General features: G+C 39.3%; 1 protein-coding gene across 2 annotated transcripts in view; it reads right to left on the reverse strand.

Annotated features, from left to right (window-relative positions):
* anos1b (anosmin 1b) overlaps positions 1-15,873 on the reverse strand; it is a 37,789-nt gene that overhangs the window by 17,943 nt on the left and 3,973 nt on the right. For both annotated transcript variants that reach the window (XM_077607363.1, XM_077607364.1), the window contains exons 2-4: positions 7,794-7,841; positions 1,909-1,971; positions 946-1,153 (exon numbers count right to left, since the gene is read on the reverse strand). In XM_077607363.1, the coding sequence (XP_077463489.1) occupies positions 946-1,153; positions 1,909-1,971; positions 7,794-7,841 (319 nt within the window). The remainder of the gene's footprint in view (positions 1-945; positions 1,154-1,908; positions 1,972-7,793; positions 7,842-15,873) is intronic.

The following is a 15,873-nucleotide window of genomic DNA, read 5'->3' on the forward strand; positions in this document are numbered from 1 at the left end:
TACATTTATAATTCCTGTCTAAGAAAGACATCCAATTAAAAACTGGGGGAACTATCTAGTACAGCCAATAGCAGCGAACAAGTTGAAATAGCACTCGCTAAAGCACATGTGTCAAAGTGGCGGCCCGGGGGCCAAATCTGGCCCGCCGGATCATTTTGTTTGGTGCGGGAAAGTAAATCATGCGTGCCGACTTTCTGTTTTAGGATCAAATTAAAATGAAGAGTATAGATGTATATTAAATTTCCTGATTTTCCCCCTTTTAAATCAATAATTGTAATTTTTTAATCATTTTTTCTGTGTTTTTAGTTCAAGAATCACTTTGTAAAACCTAAAAATATATTTTTTAAAAAGCTAAAATAAACATTGTTTTAGATCTATAAAAAAACTGAATATTCAGGGCTTTTAATCCAGTTCTTTTAATCCATTTATAAAAAATATTTTTTTTCTTCGTTTAATTTAAATTATTAATCTTTAATAATTTATTTTAAAAAAATCTAAATATTATACTGACACCCTTGCTCTAAAGGGTAGATAAACAGACATGGCTGGACTAGAGCAAGTTATTCTATAGCAGGGGTCGGGAACCTTTTTGACAAAGAGAGCCCCAAACAATTCATATTTTCTAATGTAAATCCTTGAGAGCCATAGTCCGATTTTGTGTGTTTGTAATTTCACCACTTTTAAAGTGGAAAAAAACTCTGAATACTTCTGACAACATTCTTATGCAGTTGCTAATCAATGAGTATGCATTCCAGAAGAGTCTAATGCAAAAAAATAACAAACAAAAAAGAAGATTAAGGCAGCTATAGACGTAGTATCTCAGCCCTGTCACCAGCGGTTTCCATATTTTATCATATAGGTTAACGGAGAGCCAGATGCACCCATCAAAAGAGCCACTTGTGGCTCCCGAGCCATAGGTTCCCTACCCCTGTTCTATAGGCTCACCTTTGTAAAGATTGTGTGGTGTTTGACATGTATGGCCACATCCATTGAAACAACATTTCCTGGGGGAAGGACAATGTCGGTCTAGTGAGCAGCTTTCCACACAGGCAGCCGCAAAACCAGTCGCGCGTTGAGGTTGAGGGCAGTCACCCTGTCTGGATGACCTCAGAGATGTCAGAAACTCGCTGCTGGTCACACATTCTGTCTGCTTCTGTTGAGGCCGCAAGAGACAGTGGTTTTGTTTTGCATTTACAACAAATGAATAAATAAAAAACACTTACTCTAAAACGAGAGCATGCAACAATGGAAAATGTACTAAAAGTTCACATCAAGTGAGTTGTTTGTGTGTGTTCACGCGGCCATGCGTGTGCTTGTGTTAGGGTGCACAAGCACAGTATTAAACATGTTTGTGAGGACAAATGTGTGTAACAAGAATCTCTCTCATCTCCCATCTCACTTTCTGAACCGCTTTATCCTCATTAGGGTCGCGGGGGGTGCTGGAGCCTATCCCAGCTGACTGCGGTCCAGAGGCGGGGGACACCCTGAATCAGTGGCCAGCCGATCGCAGGGCACGAGGAGACGGACAACCATGCACACGCACACCCATACCTAGGGGCAATTTAGAGTGTCCAATCAGCCTACCATGCGTGTTTTTGGAATGTGGGAGGAAACTGGAGTACCCGGAGGAAACCCACGCAGGTCGGGGAGAACATGCAAACTCCACACAGGTGCACGTGACCTGGATTTGAACCCAGGACCCCAAATTTGTGAGGCCCACGCGCTAACCACTCGCCTCACCGGGCCACCCTTAACAAGAATCTACCACAGTAAATCTAAACACAAATACCTTCGGAACTATGCACCCAGAACTAAAATTTGAAATGGTTGTGCCAACAAAAACAAGTTTGTTGTGCAGATGTGTTGCAACACAATCACACATGCGCACACACAATGCATTCTTTTTACCTCACAAGACTTCAGTGAGTGAATCATCTTGGTTTCCCAAAGCTCTTTGCATGGTTGAAGGCACTTGCAAAAAAAAGAAGCAAAACAATGCAAATTAAGCCTTTAATTTTTGTTTTACAAATCATCAAATGTGTTGAAATTCCTTGATAGAAGCTACAGAATTGTGTGAGCAGAGAAATACAGATTGCAATAAAAAATTGATCGTAGTCCCTCTGTGAACAAGAAAATGGAGGATAGAAAGAAGATATTTTTTAGGGCTTAAAAAACATAGAAAAGCTTGACAGGACTGATGAATGATGGCTCTTTGCAAATCAAAACCAGAGTCCATATAAAAACTGAGGTTTAAGCCCCAACCACCACCTCCTCCTTCTCTCTTTCTCTGTCTGTTCATTTTTCTCCCTCATCTAAATAGTTTCTGGCTTCAATTATTTCTTCCTTTCCCCACATCTCACTGATACCGATTTAGGGAGAATCAACAGAGCAAATATCCATAAAAAGCCACAATTTGAACAAATAAAGGATCAGTTCTTGATGTAAATTGATTTTCCAACAACTTCAGCTGTTTTAAATAAGCTGCTCATTTTTTTGAATGGCAACTGCATACCATTAGGTTTCATCATTATCACAGTGGATTAGAGACCTCTGTATGAAGCCAAAATTGGGCTTCAAGAAGCATCAACAAAGCCAGTTGAAACCACGTGTTTTGTTCTTAATTCATACTGCAAGCATGGGGTCTCTAGATGGAGCTTGATATCTGCTTAACATTTGGATCCTTTGATTTAACAGGTTTGGCGGTTAGTTTAACTTAATGTTTCAATAGCCGACATGAGAATATGATCGAAAAATTGAATAGGGGTCCATTTTATCCATATTATTTCATTGTAAGGCATCTTATTTCTACCAAAGTATATAAGTGGTACAAAACAATGACTGCCAAGAAATATGTTTGATTTGAACATTCACTCATTCATCCACAAAACTGCTTATCATCCTCAGGATCACCGGTTATTGGAGCCTATCCCAACTAAGTTTGGGCAAAAGGTAGACTACAGCCTAAAATCGTATTGCGAACAAAACATTAAATGGAAAGAGTGAAAGGTTTCAAAGTTTTGGAACTTTATTGTTAACATGTCAAAAATATATATTTGGTGACTTATTACAGATACTCATTTCAATTTTTGTAAATGGCAGACAGAGCAGAGGACAAAAACCAGAGCATCTTTTCATACAAGTGCGAACCTTTTTGCACCTGTTTGGCTATTTTGCGGCTAGCTGTGCTTTTGCCAAGTCGATTTTTTAATGTGTGGAGAATGAAATAGATACAGCATTCACATTGACAGCAGTACAAACAGCCCTTAAAATCCACCTGCTTGCCTTGGACGGTAAATTAGCCAACACCAAGATCAGAAGTTATGGTGATTCTGTTCCCGGTTTTGGGACTTGTAGGGTGGTAATTTATCTCCAGAATCATGCTCATGTTATTCAATACTTCATTCCTCTTCTGAACCACTTACAATTTAATACACCAACTCGTCACACGATAAAGACAACGAGTCTCGCCCTCTGCCGAAATCCCGATGTTCGATTACGCCATCAGTTAGCAGAGTAAGCAGAGCCAAACTCATGGATTATTGACATAAATTATTTAAATTATACAAATTCAATAGTGATTTATCTGTGTGAGTCTTGATTATTTATTTTGTAATACTCTTTGATAGGATTATATTTAATTAGTGTGTCCAAACTTGTGATAGTTGAACTTTAATGGTCAGTGCTGCAAAAACATCCACCTCAGTAGCAAAAATAATGTGACATACCGTCATTTAAAAAAAAAATCTTAAAATTAATTTTAAAAGACAGTATCACTTTCAAACTACTGTACAGAATATCAAGTTTTTTTAATGTTGTTTAGTCAATAGTATAGTCAGAAAATAGGGCAGCTAAGTTTAATGCATGGTATGGACCCCAGACTCTCAAATATCGCAGCCAAACTGTGAATCACCAGGACATGCACAAATATTCATTCAAGGGAGTGAGAGACTCTTTTAGCCTTGAAGGCATCATGACGTTTTGAAGACTTATGGGTATGGTTGAAGTGTAGATATTGCTTACTGTAGGTCATAGGTTAGAAATGTTGATGTTTAACACACCAACACGTAGCAGTTGAGAAGATTGACTGTCTATAGCAGATGTGTCAAAGTGGCGGCCCGGGGCCAAATCTGGCATCATTTTGTGCCGACTTTCTGTTTTAGGATCAAATTAAAATGAAGAGTATAGATGTGTATTAAATTTCCTGATTTTCCCACTTTTAAATCAATAATTGTAATTTTTTAATCTTTTTTTTCTGTTTTTAGTTCAAAAATCATTTTGTAAAATCTAAAAATATATTAAAAATGCTAAAATAAACATTGTTTTAGATCTATAAAAACTGAATATTCAGGGCTTTTAATCCATTTATTAAAAAAAATCTAAATATTATTTCTAAAATGGTCCGGCCCACATGAAATCGAGTTGACGTTAACGCGGCACGCAAACCAACCAGAGTCTGACATCCCTGGTCTATAGAGTAGTCGTGAATGACTGCATAAAGAGTACTTGAGAATGCAGGCACAGTTCACATATGATATCCTTGGATATCAGAAAATAATTAAAAACAGAAGCTGATACAAGCACAAACACACACACACACACACACACACACAAAACACCTTGTCTCGCTGCCATCCAATAGTGATTACTCCTGCTGTTTTATAGCCTCACCTGGCACAATATAGGGGTGACAGCCACACTCAGTGAAAGGAAGTGAAAGAAATGGGAGTAGGTGGAAAAAGATGTGGTTTCGCCATGGAAGAAGGCAGAAGGGGTGAGTGTCCATTGAAAAGAGGAGAGGAGATGAAAGACAAACTGTCCATCAGGTCCAGGAAAGCTGGCAGAGATGCAATGAGAAAAAGATGGCTACTGACCACATGTACCTTTCCATATGGTCATCAGCAATGTGGGAGCCATGTGAGAAAATGCTTGAGTGCTTTTGGAACCATAACATGACCCTTCTCACATGAAAGGGTGATTTGGTCCACATCTGAGGCAGGTAAGAGTACTATGAAAAAGCCTGTAGCAATCACAGACACTGGTTTACAACTTTGTAATGAAAACAATTTAGTAAATGTCCAGAGGATATGGTACCTGTGATTTCCAAAACAATTTGAAAATTAGACTCCAAAGATAATAGCACCCTCTTGTACTTTTCAAAATTCCATATCAGATGAGCTCAGACTAAAAGAAGCCAGTGACATTTTTGGATTTACATAGTAATGGCTTTAGATCTGCATGCTAGAGTTTAAATTTGCATTTGTTGACGTAACAATGAACTGAGTGAAGTAATAATGGCGCTCTGAAAAGTTTTGGAGGCCGTATGCCAATGTTACTCTGAAATCTAAACTAAATGTTGAAAGCAGGGGAATTAAGACCATGTTGACACCACTGACGTGATGCCCAATTTGGATTTTATTTAAATTCAGATTTTTTTGTGTGTGTAACTGTTCATAGAGAAAGAACTGACAGTCGAACACTGGTGACTTATGTATTTCACTTGTTTGTGACTTATGGGTCCCATTCATGCAGATTTGCGTCCATATTGCAAAGGTGTCTTAACCACCACATACCAATTAATCCAGGTCAAACATAACATTGGAATTGGACTGCATGAATAAAATCAGATATGTGTCACATACAGGCAAAGAAATTTGAAATGACCTTCAGTGTGACCATAGTATAAGTCAAGGGTGAGCAATCCAGTCCTTGAGGGCCGCTGTGGGTCCAGGTTTTCGTTCCAAAAGATTCAGCACCCCCACCACTCCCCCCACGACCCTTGTGAGGATAAGCAGTTCAGAAAATGAATGAATGCATTATATGAGGAGTGGTTAGCATGTTGGACTCATGGTTCTGGAGTCGGGGGTATGATCCCAGGTGGGTCCTCACTGTGTGGAGTTTGCTCTCCCTGGGCTTGTGTGGGTTTTTGCCGGGTACTCCAGTTTCCTCCCACATCCCAAAAACATGCAAGATAGGCTGGTTGAACCCTATAAATTGCCCCTATGCATGAGCGCGAGGATGAATGGTTGCGCGTCTCCTATTACCCTGCAATTGGCTGGCCACCGATTCAGGGTGTCCTCCCCCGTGTGCGGTCGATTGGTCGCCGGTCTTTTGGTCACCGTCTTTTGGTTGCCGGTCTTTTGGTCGCCCGGACCCAAACAACGGCCGACCAAAAGACCGGCGACAAAACAAGGTAAAACAACACGGTCTACGCATCAATAAAAGCCAACAAGGGCCCTGAGCAGTTTCACTGAGCCGACGTGTAAGAGTTGTACCTTAGGAAGGTACGTCAATCAGGGTCTTAACAAGTTCTCCAGCAAAAAACTATAAAAGTACGGGAAATTTGGAGCTTTTCTTTAGCCTAATAATTAATAGGGCAATAAGTATGACTAAATAATAATTTGCAGTTTGTATTTAGGGAATTTGAGCAACGATTTAAATGGTAATTATCAATAACCTTCCGGGTGACCAAAAGACCGGCGAACAAACGACCGAGTACCGTCCTCGCCGCCCGCTAGTTGATTGAGATAGGCTCCAGCACCCCCCGTGAACCTTGTGATGATAAGTGGTTCAGAAAATAAATGGACAAAGATAAAAGAAGGGGAGAATGGAAAAGATGGGCATGAAGTGAGGGGTGGAGTTGAGGCTAAGTGAACTCCAAAGTGAGGTTTCCATCGGATGACAGGTGACATGACAAAAACCATATGCGTTGGTACAACATCTGCCTGGCATGTGTCTTTGATATAGAAAGTCTGTAAATGATGTAACTAAAGAATAGATAAAACATGACAGTTCATGGGGCCCAGATTACCAATATCAGTTTTGTCATTATTGCTCCCCCTTGATCCTTCAGTGTGTAAAATAAACTACAACCTTTGAAGATGAAAATATTTATGCTTCAGAGTAGAAGATCTGATACAAAAAAATCATATTACGGTCATAATATATGGTCATCTTCTGGGACTTCCATCTTCTTGAAATGAGAAAGAACGTGTCAAGTTACATAGAAATATTATATATTAAAAACATTTGGGAACGCAAATATGAGTGTGGTTCTAACATGATGAGCGGTATCAAACTATCATGTGGAATTTTCCTCTAACATATCTTCAAATGAAAACCCAACGACCCATCGCTGATTATCAGTACGAGTCGGCGGCAATTAAAGGGGATCTGTTGGCTCATACATTACTGAAATATTTCGCCATGGCAGGCATCGTTAAAGGTACCAATACCAGGGTGTGTTGTTTTGTGCAGTGTTTGTGGGAAACCTGTTTACTACGTTTACCATTGTGGTGTAAGTAGGACGAACAGATGAAACCTCAAATTGGTTTTCGTTGTGTATGGTTCAAAAACCTTACCTGAATATTTTATGGTGGAAGAGATTTCACTTGATATATTTTGTACATTCTGACAGACATTGTTGACCACTGTATTCATTCTGAGAATTACATCACATTGTTTTGGAGGTTTGCCCAGGGTTGCATATTTGTAGCCCAGAAAGAAAAATGACACATAAAAAATGACTTCTAGCTGATTTAAACAGGTACAAAATTATCCAAAAATCCAACACAAACAGTCCAATAGTTGGGACACTTTTCAAAAGACTAAAACACTAAAAGAAGCATTTAAAAAATATATTAACGTATTCTAACATCAGGACGAACGTATTCAATATTCTTGGTCAAAAATTGTGCAGCCGTGGACGTTTATGATAAATAAACAAGACAATGACAAGAATTATTTAAAGGAAGGTCGATTCAGTCTTGTGGTTGAACAAATTTGTGTGCTCTTACCTGTGCACAGCGTCTCTGATTCTCACACCAAACAAGAACTTGGTCGCTCTAGGAAAAAGAGACACATTTCAAAGGATAAATAAAGCAAAAAATAAATAGAGAATTTGCCTAAAAATACTGCAGTCTGCTCCAAAAAAGCCAGTGGCAAATATCACTTGACACCAAGTTTAAATGCCCAAACTCCTATCCTTAAGAGGTCACACATTTTGTTCTTTGATCGGGCCAGGGTGTGATTTATACTGGTCTCTCAAAATTTACACAATTATGGGTGATACATGATGTCTCTAATTTACACGAGGAAAGAACGCAAACTGTTGCTACTAAAAGATTCAATTTCATAAGCTGAACCATCATGCAGACAGTCACTAAACTGTTATGCTCTGACAGCAAAAGAAATGTCTGAGGAGACTTCATGTGGTCAAACACTGTCACTTAGTAGGAGTCGTCCTGAAAGAAATGAGCCAGTTTGAAGATAAATACAGCTCACTCAGGAGAGGGTTTAGTCGCCATTAAAAGAGCTTTTTTCTCTATGACACATTTCTATAGTTTCAATGAGCACCCTCTGTAAATGGTGAGAAGGTTTAAAGGTAATCTGATTACAGGGTAAATGACCATAAAGATAACAAAGACACATGGCTTTAACACTCAAATGATATGCTACTTATAAGGTTTGAGTAAAGGTGGACTTGAAAGTGCACATATGATGATCAGTCCCTGATTGTGTATTGTAGGGGTGTCCAAAATACAGCGAGTGTGCCAACCGCAGCCCACGGCACAGTTTTAATTGGCCTGCAGCAAATTATGAAAATACAATTGAATATGGACTGTATAAGAAGTTTAAATTCAGCCTATATACTGTTGGACTTCCCATCTTTACCACTACAGCTAATTCCTTTAACAGTGATTCTAATAGCGCAAGGGCTCAAAACCTGACAGCATGATGAAATCAATGTAGAAAAAAATCTACAACTCATTTCTATAGTTTGCCTTCAATGAGCAGGCTGTGTAAATGATGAGAAGGCTAGATTCGTTTGATCTGGACAAGTGGCATAATGTTATTAAGATTGAACGGATAGTTTGGAGAATTTCTATTCTGGCCTGAAAAATAGATCAAAATGACTGAGAAATCCTAAGTAAAACTTGAATAAAGATAGGTGATGGAAAGAGACCAGCTTGTCTTTAGGGGACTTTATCCACGGTAACGCACTCGTAACTGAACAAACAAATTTAAATTAACTTGGATTAATATATACAGACACACTCAAACATTCGTTTAATGTAACTTTACACAAAACTGAATTCTAATTTTGTTTTAATTTTTTTGTTCTCCGGTTTGACTACACCCCTTCGTCCACCTACTCCTCGCTACTGAGTTACGGCAACACCTCCAAATGTTCACTCTCCTGGAGCTTGATTAAATCCTGTGTCATCAGTTCTTTGTGGTACTCGGCGATTAGATCATTCACATCTGCCTCGTTAACCTCCAGCCCCGAGAAATTTCCAAGGGACACGATATCATCCATGACAACGAGCAAGCTCTGTGACACGGGAAAATGCAAGCTCCGCCCAGTGCTCGTAGATATCTGTTATACACGAAAGAGATGCGGCAAAAAAAGCGCTACAATGATAAACAGCCTCTCATGTCATGGCCACCTGGCTTTCTTGCATCTCGAAATTTTTCTCGTATCTAGAGATAATTATTTGCTCGAAATTTTCCTCGTATCTCGAGCATCTCGTAGGTAGAGCTGCTCGTACGTAGAGGTACCACTGTAGTAGTTAACCTGAAATAATTTCTTTAAAATGTATATAGTACAGAGAGGGATAGTGTCAACATCCTATTGTACTTTTTCAGGGTTGAGTTATCTTACTGCTTTTAGAGCTTTTGGCTTCAGTTTCAATTTCTTTTAATTTTACAGAATGCCATTGTAGTTGTGCCAGTTGAATGTAGTCGACCTTGTATTTGGGAGGCTTTTAAACTCTGCCTAGATCTTCTCAGTGGAATACTATAAATCAAATGCTCTGTGATGTTCAATTCATATGGCATCAATATTTGTGATTTAAAGCAGTGAAATACGACAAACAACGTACTGTTGTGATCCAAATATCTGCCAGTCTTTCAGCCTTTAGTGTATTTTATATTCTCGTGTGTCTTTCCAGGCACACATTAACATCAACTCCCCCCCAAAAATGCTTGAGATCTGATATGATCAATATACTGTATATGTATATGTCCAATCAAAGAACTGGAGACAATAGAGGATAGTAAAATATGTCCAAGTTTGTAAGAAGTTAACGTAAAACATCCGTTCTTTATCCTTCCCTGCAATGTCTCACCCTAATTTGTGGCTAGATATTTTCATTCCAAAACTAACACTTTTCATAATAGATATCCCCCAAAAAATAAATGGAAATCCTCTTCTTGAGAGTGATATCTCATCTCATCACATTTTCTGAACGGCTTTATCCTCATTAGGGTCGCGGGGGTGCTGGAGCCAATTATCCAACTGTCTCCAGGCCAGAATCGGTGGCCAGCCTAACCCTAACCCGGACAAACATGCACACTACACCCATACCTAGGGGCAATTTACAGTGTCCAATCAGCCTGCCATCCATGTTTTGGGAATGTGGGAGGAAACCGGAGTACCCGGAGGAAACCCACGCAGGCGGACAGAACAGAACATGCAAACTCCACACAGGTGGACCGTCCTGGATTTCAACCCAGGACCCCATAGCTGTGAGGCTGACGCGCTAACCACTTGCACCATTGGGCCGTTGAGAGTGATATCTCTACTAAAAATTTACCAATATGTAATTTCCTAATTCTTTCTATGGAAATAATGTATGACTTTTGGAACATATATATTTTTTTAAAATTTCCATTTTTATTTTCATTCACCTCTCCACCATGCGTAACACGGGAATTTATATTCAAAACCAATATATAGAGGTGCGATTCTCTGAAGTCAATGTTGGCTGTGAGTCACGAGGAATCCTTGAAATACTGTATAATGTACACTGAAATGGATGTGTCAATCACCAGTCAAGATAAGCCCATGGCTAAGACAGTAAGATTCTGAAAGAGAAAGTGTAATTATATTCAAGGTGAAATCATTTCAGTTGAAGAAATTTTACTGCGCTTACTTTCGAAAAGCAGGTTCGGTGTTTCATCAATTAACAAAAGAAAAATATATGCTGTGCCTAAGATTCCTTGCAAAAGAAATGATTTATCATCTTTTGATGACCAGCATTTAAGCAAATATAAACATTCAGTCAGCATTCGGGCCCCTTGGTTCCCTATGGGGTTTTTTGGTTTTTTTTCCGATGACCTATGATTTTTTTTAACCTTGTAGTGTGCGGGTGTTTAACTTATTTGGCAAGAGAATATTAAATGATTATCCTGTGGTGTGTGATGCTACGAATTTTTCAATGCTGCTGAGATTATTTTGTTGCTTAAGGGCAGACTAAAGTTACTAAAAATGTTTGCAGCAAACAGCAAGGCCAGATTTGACGGGGAACACCCACATTTTTGGGTAGTTCCACCTAAAATGTGTTTTGGACTGAGAGCAAAAATGACAGATATGAATGGACAAGAAAATGTATACACCCAGAAACACACATACTGTAGCCTGATTTTCTGATTAATGCACAAATTAGAGTATATCCCACAGCAAAGTTTGCATAAAATTTATATGATATGCGTGACTTTGATCATAAATCTTAAGACAATTTACACTACTCCTACGACTACACAGAATGATCGTCTAGAGTTAATCATAGATGTGACATAAGATATATAACTACATGGCCACCCATAAGTAGTGGAAAAACTGAGAATTGCTCACGTCATTGTGTTAAATTTTCTCAACCAAAACTCAACAAATATATCCCAGCATGCCATCAATACTCAAGTATAAACAAACACTCATTATTGCTCTAAGTGTGGTTCTTTTGGTTATTGTTTGCGCTTAGGGTAATGATGGCTTCCTTCCTTGAAGTGTCAATGTTGTCAAATTACTGGGGCCTTTACGCCCCTGTCACCCATGACAAAGAGGAAACTATATACACTTTATAAAGTGTGTGCTAGGGATGACTCCTGCTATTGTACATCTTTTCTAGTATCCTCCTACCAGTAGTTCAAATTTGTCCTCTGTAGAGGACATTTGTAAACCTAAATATCTGCCACCCAGTGCATCCAATCGCATTAACTCCTTTTGTGCTCTATAGAGGACATTCTGAGCTTTCCAATGATACCAAATTTCTTTTGCAGTATTCCAATTACTTCAAATAGATTAGGGAATTTCAAAATAATGTGATTGGAATTTTTTTTTTTCCTGGTAGTCAGGAGGATATTGTTAATTTAGAATATGTGGGGCAGCCCAGCGGCTGAGTGGTTAGCGCATCGGCCTCACAGTTCTGGGGTCCTGGGTTTAAATTCAGGTCGGTCCACCTGTGTGGAGTTTGCATGTTCTCCCCGGGCCTACGTGGGTTTCCTCCGGGTACTCCAGTTTCCTCCCACCTTCCAAAAACATACATGGTAGGCTGCTTGGACACTCTAAATTGTATGTATGAGTGTGAGCGTGAATGGTTGTCTATCTCCTCGTTCCCTGCGATCGGCTGGCCACCGATTCAGGGTGTCCCTGCACCGGGCCTGAAGTCAGCTGGGATAGGCTCCAGCACCCCCCCCCCCCCACACCACCCACGACCCATGTGAGGATAATGAGGTTGAGAAAAAGAATGAATGAATTAGAATAGATGATCAAAACATAATTGATGAAATGCAAAATAGCACAAAATATACTGCCGATAACTGTACATATGAAAAAAGAGAAAGGGAAATATATATGCACTATTGGTTTATTCATTATATTAATCTATATAAAGTGTCTTTACATAGATTAATATAAGGAATCAACCAATTTTAAAACAGATTTACTTGAGTGTTTATCAAACTGGAAGCCTTTCATATTAATCAAGGCGTCCCACTCACTTTCATAAATAAGAATGGCGTTTATCCAGATAAAGATTCTCCAGAGACCATAAGAACCGACATCATGACCTAAAAGGCTTCAAATAAAAGACATTCCTATCTGCTGCTAATGTGTGTCCAACTTAAAGTTGTTAGAGTGTAATAAATTCACAGAAATAGAAGAAAAGCACACATGGTGCACACTTAAATGTGTGCATTCATCATTCAGTGTAGAGTTGAGGACAGAAATATAAATCACATTTGGACTAGAGGCATCAATATAGTGGGTACGTGTGCCAGATACAAGGAAGGGTATGCTACTTGTGGGATTGTGGGTGTTGTGGTTAGGTGTAGTAGAAAGTCTACTTAAAATGAGGAATTAACTCTGCCAATCAGTTTCAGATGGCCAGAAACAAACACCACTAGACCATGTGTCAGTGTGTGTGCAAAAATGGTTGCAAATGTATCATGACTAATTTCCGCTCACCAGAAATCACAGGTTCTTCCCAAAAAGCTCATATTGAGGTCTAATCTTCCCGACAGAGGTCCCTAATTACTCCACATATGTGTACACTTTAGTTCCTGGGATTTTGCAGGGCCATGTTCTGAATAACAACAAGCATCGTGAAAAGTTTAAGACCTCTAATTCAAGCATTAGAATGTTGGAAATTTCAGATGTTGCCAAATAATGCAAAAAGAAAAATGGGTTTGTGAAAGAAGCCAATAACTATGTTGATTTCCCAACTGCATTTCGTTTAACTTTAGTCCCTTGCTTTACTTTTTTTCACTCATGTAATACATTTGCCATGTTTTAAGCATTGAACGCTGCTCTTCAAAATGACACAAAAACATTTATAGTGTTGAAACAAGACAAACGTGTTTAAATGTATTTTCAGATATTTTTTTAATTTTTTAATTTTTTTAATTTTAATGCCATGATTTAATTTTCAGTTTTGTCCGAGTCTCATCCTCTTAAATTCTTTGTAGACACCTTTCAGAATGGAGTAGCATTGAACAAATTTGTGCTCAGAAAATTCTTTGTCATCCCCTAAATCCTAAATGGTGGCTCTGGAAATTTCAGCATTATTCTAACTCAAATCTGATTGGCTAAGTAACTTTGGTGACTGATCTTATTTTGTTTGGTTTGGGTTATGTTCACCACCTGGTCACGAGTGCAAACACTGCATTTGCAGCTTACGGAAAATGGAAATTTTCATTATTTTTCAGTCTATTTTAGCTCCAAAAATCCATTAATCAATTAAATAAACAGATCATCTAAATTGTCAAGCCCACGAACATTCAACTTTAGTAATTCCGCTATACTATTTTGGAATGCCTTATCCAGGTTTCAGGTGACAGTCACCCCCACATCAGCAAAAGATTTCTCTGTTCATCCCCATTCAACCGATCAAATAACAGGGAGGCCTCTGATGCAGAAAAAAGCAGCAGCTTCTTCCTTGACATAGGTGAACGAAGCAAGTCTTATCTTGCAAGCGGGGAAAAAATCTTTGCTTTTGCCTGATACAGTTTTTATCACATCCGAAAAACAATAAATCTGACATTGTAGGGTTTTTTCCACCGTATTTTATGAATACGCAATGGTAATAGTTGAGTGAGAAATGTGACAAGTTAGTCTACCAATTATTTCAACAAAAAATGCAGCTGACATTGGAGGACTGTCAGGATTCTTTTTTGTGACTCTTGTTCAGGAGAAGAGTAGTTTAGCGCAGGACTAATATCTTTAACCCCTGCTGGCTCATGTTCTTACTGAGCGGCAATCAAGTGTCTCTGCACTTGTAAATAGTTTAGCATTACCTCAGGATCCCAAAAAGTATTACTGCCTTTCTTTACATTTGTTTTTGTAAGTGGTGGTAATCGTTAAAAGAGAAATGTTCATGCATACATTTCAACGCCGCGTAGCCTGGTAAGGGTCGGTCGGGGGTGCTGGAGCCATCCCATCTGATTGTCGGGCAAAAGGCGGACTCCACTCTAGACTGGTCATCAGTCAGTCATAGACCACATATGTAGACATTCAATTATGTGCACTCACATTCACACCGCCACCAAGCAGGAAACGATCCCTCACTTGCCTTTACCGAAGTCAGGTGAGTGAACCACTACACCATCAGATGGGTTAGAGCAGTGTTTCCCAATCACAGTGACGTGAGCGACGGTCAGGTGTGCCACGAGAAATTACAAGGTCATGAATTCATCAAAATCCATTTTTGGTGACATTAGATCGATGTGACAAATTTGATTTTGGAATATTTGATTCCTGGAGATTAAAACTTTGATGAGAACGACTTTACATTGTTATTGTAGGTGACATTGTTTTAAATAAAGATTTTGCGCTGGGGCTGTACCTTGGAATTTTTCAATGTAAAAATGTGCTGCAGTTCAAGAAATGTTGCCTTAGAGAAATGTTTTATTTTTAAAATAGTCAAATAAATGCTTGACACATTTACATTGTTTGTGTGATCGTATTAGGGCACATGTGTCAAAGTGACGGGCCGGGGGCCAAATCTGGCCCGCCGCATCATTTTGTGTGGCCCGGGAAAGTAGATCATGAGTGCCGACTTTCTGTTTTAGGATCAACCCGAGTCTGACACCCTTGTATTAGGGGTATAAGGGAACAAATAACCAATTTCAATAACACAACATGATTGCTTTATATGCCAAAATTACAACATTGGGGGTTGGGAGCTAGCAGATATATCGCAGAGAGATCAAGCACCGCTGGTTGTAGTGAGACATCTACGTTTTTATGCTGCAAACGCCCTGTCTTAAATGTACAGGGGGGAGGGTCGCAATACATGATTTTAGCCTCTCACCCCCTTTCGCCCGCAAACCAGGTCCTGGTACAGCCCTTGGTACCTGTCCTAATCAGGAGTATAGAATTTCTTGAGACATTCCAGTGGATTGCAAGATATCTTGATAGATAAACTGACGAATGGCAGAAGCATCGGTCCTCCTTCTTGTGGCTCCAGATATCCTTTTCTAGCCTGTCTTCTCACCTGACTGAGCTTGAATCTGTGCAACCTGACCTTACCTTCGTCTCTTGTCTTTTTAAAGCATGACTAGTTATACGGGGGTCGGCAACCCTGGGATCTGGAG

The sequence above is a fragment of the Stigmatopora argus genome, chromosome 8 (genome assembly GCF_051989625.1).
Source record: "Stigmatopora argus isolate UIUO_Sarg chromosome 8, RoL_Sarg_1.0, whole genome shotgun sequence".
NCBI lineage: Eukaryota > Metazoa > Chordata > Actinopteri > Syngnathiformes > Syngnathidae > Stigmatopora > Stigmatopora argus.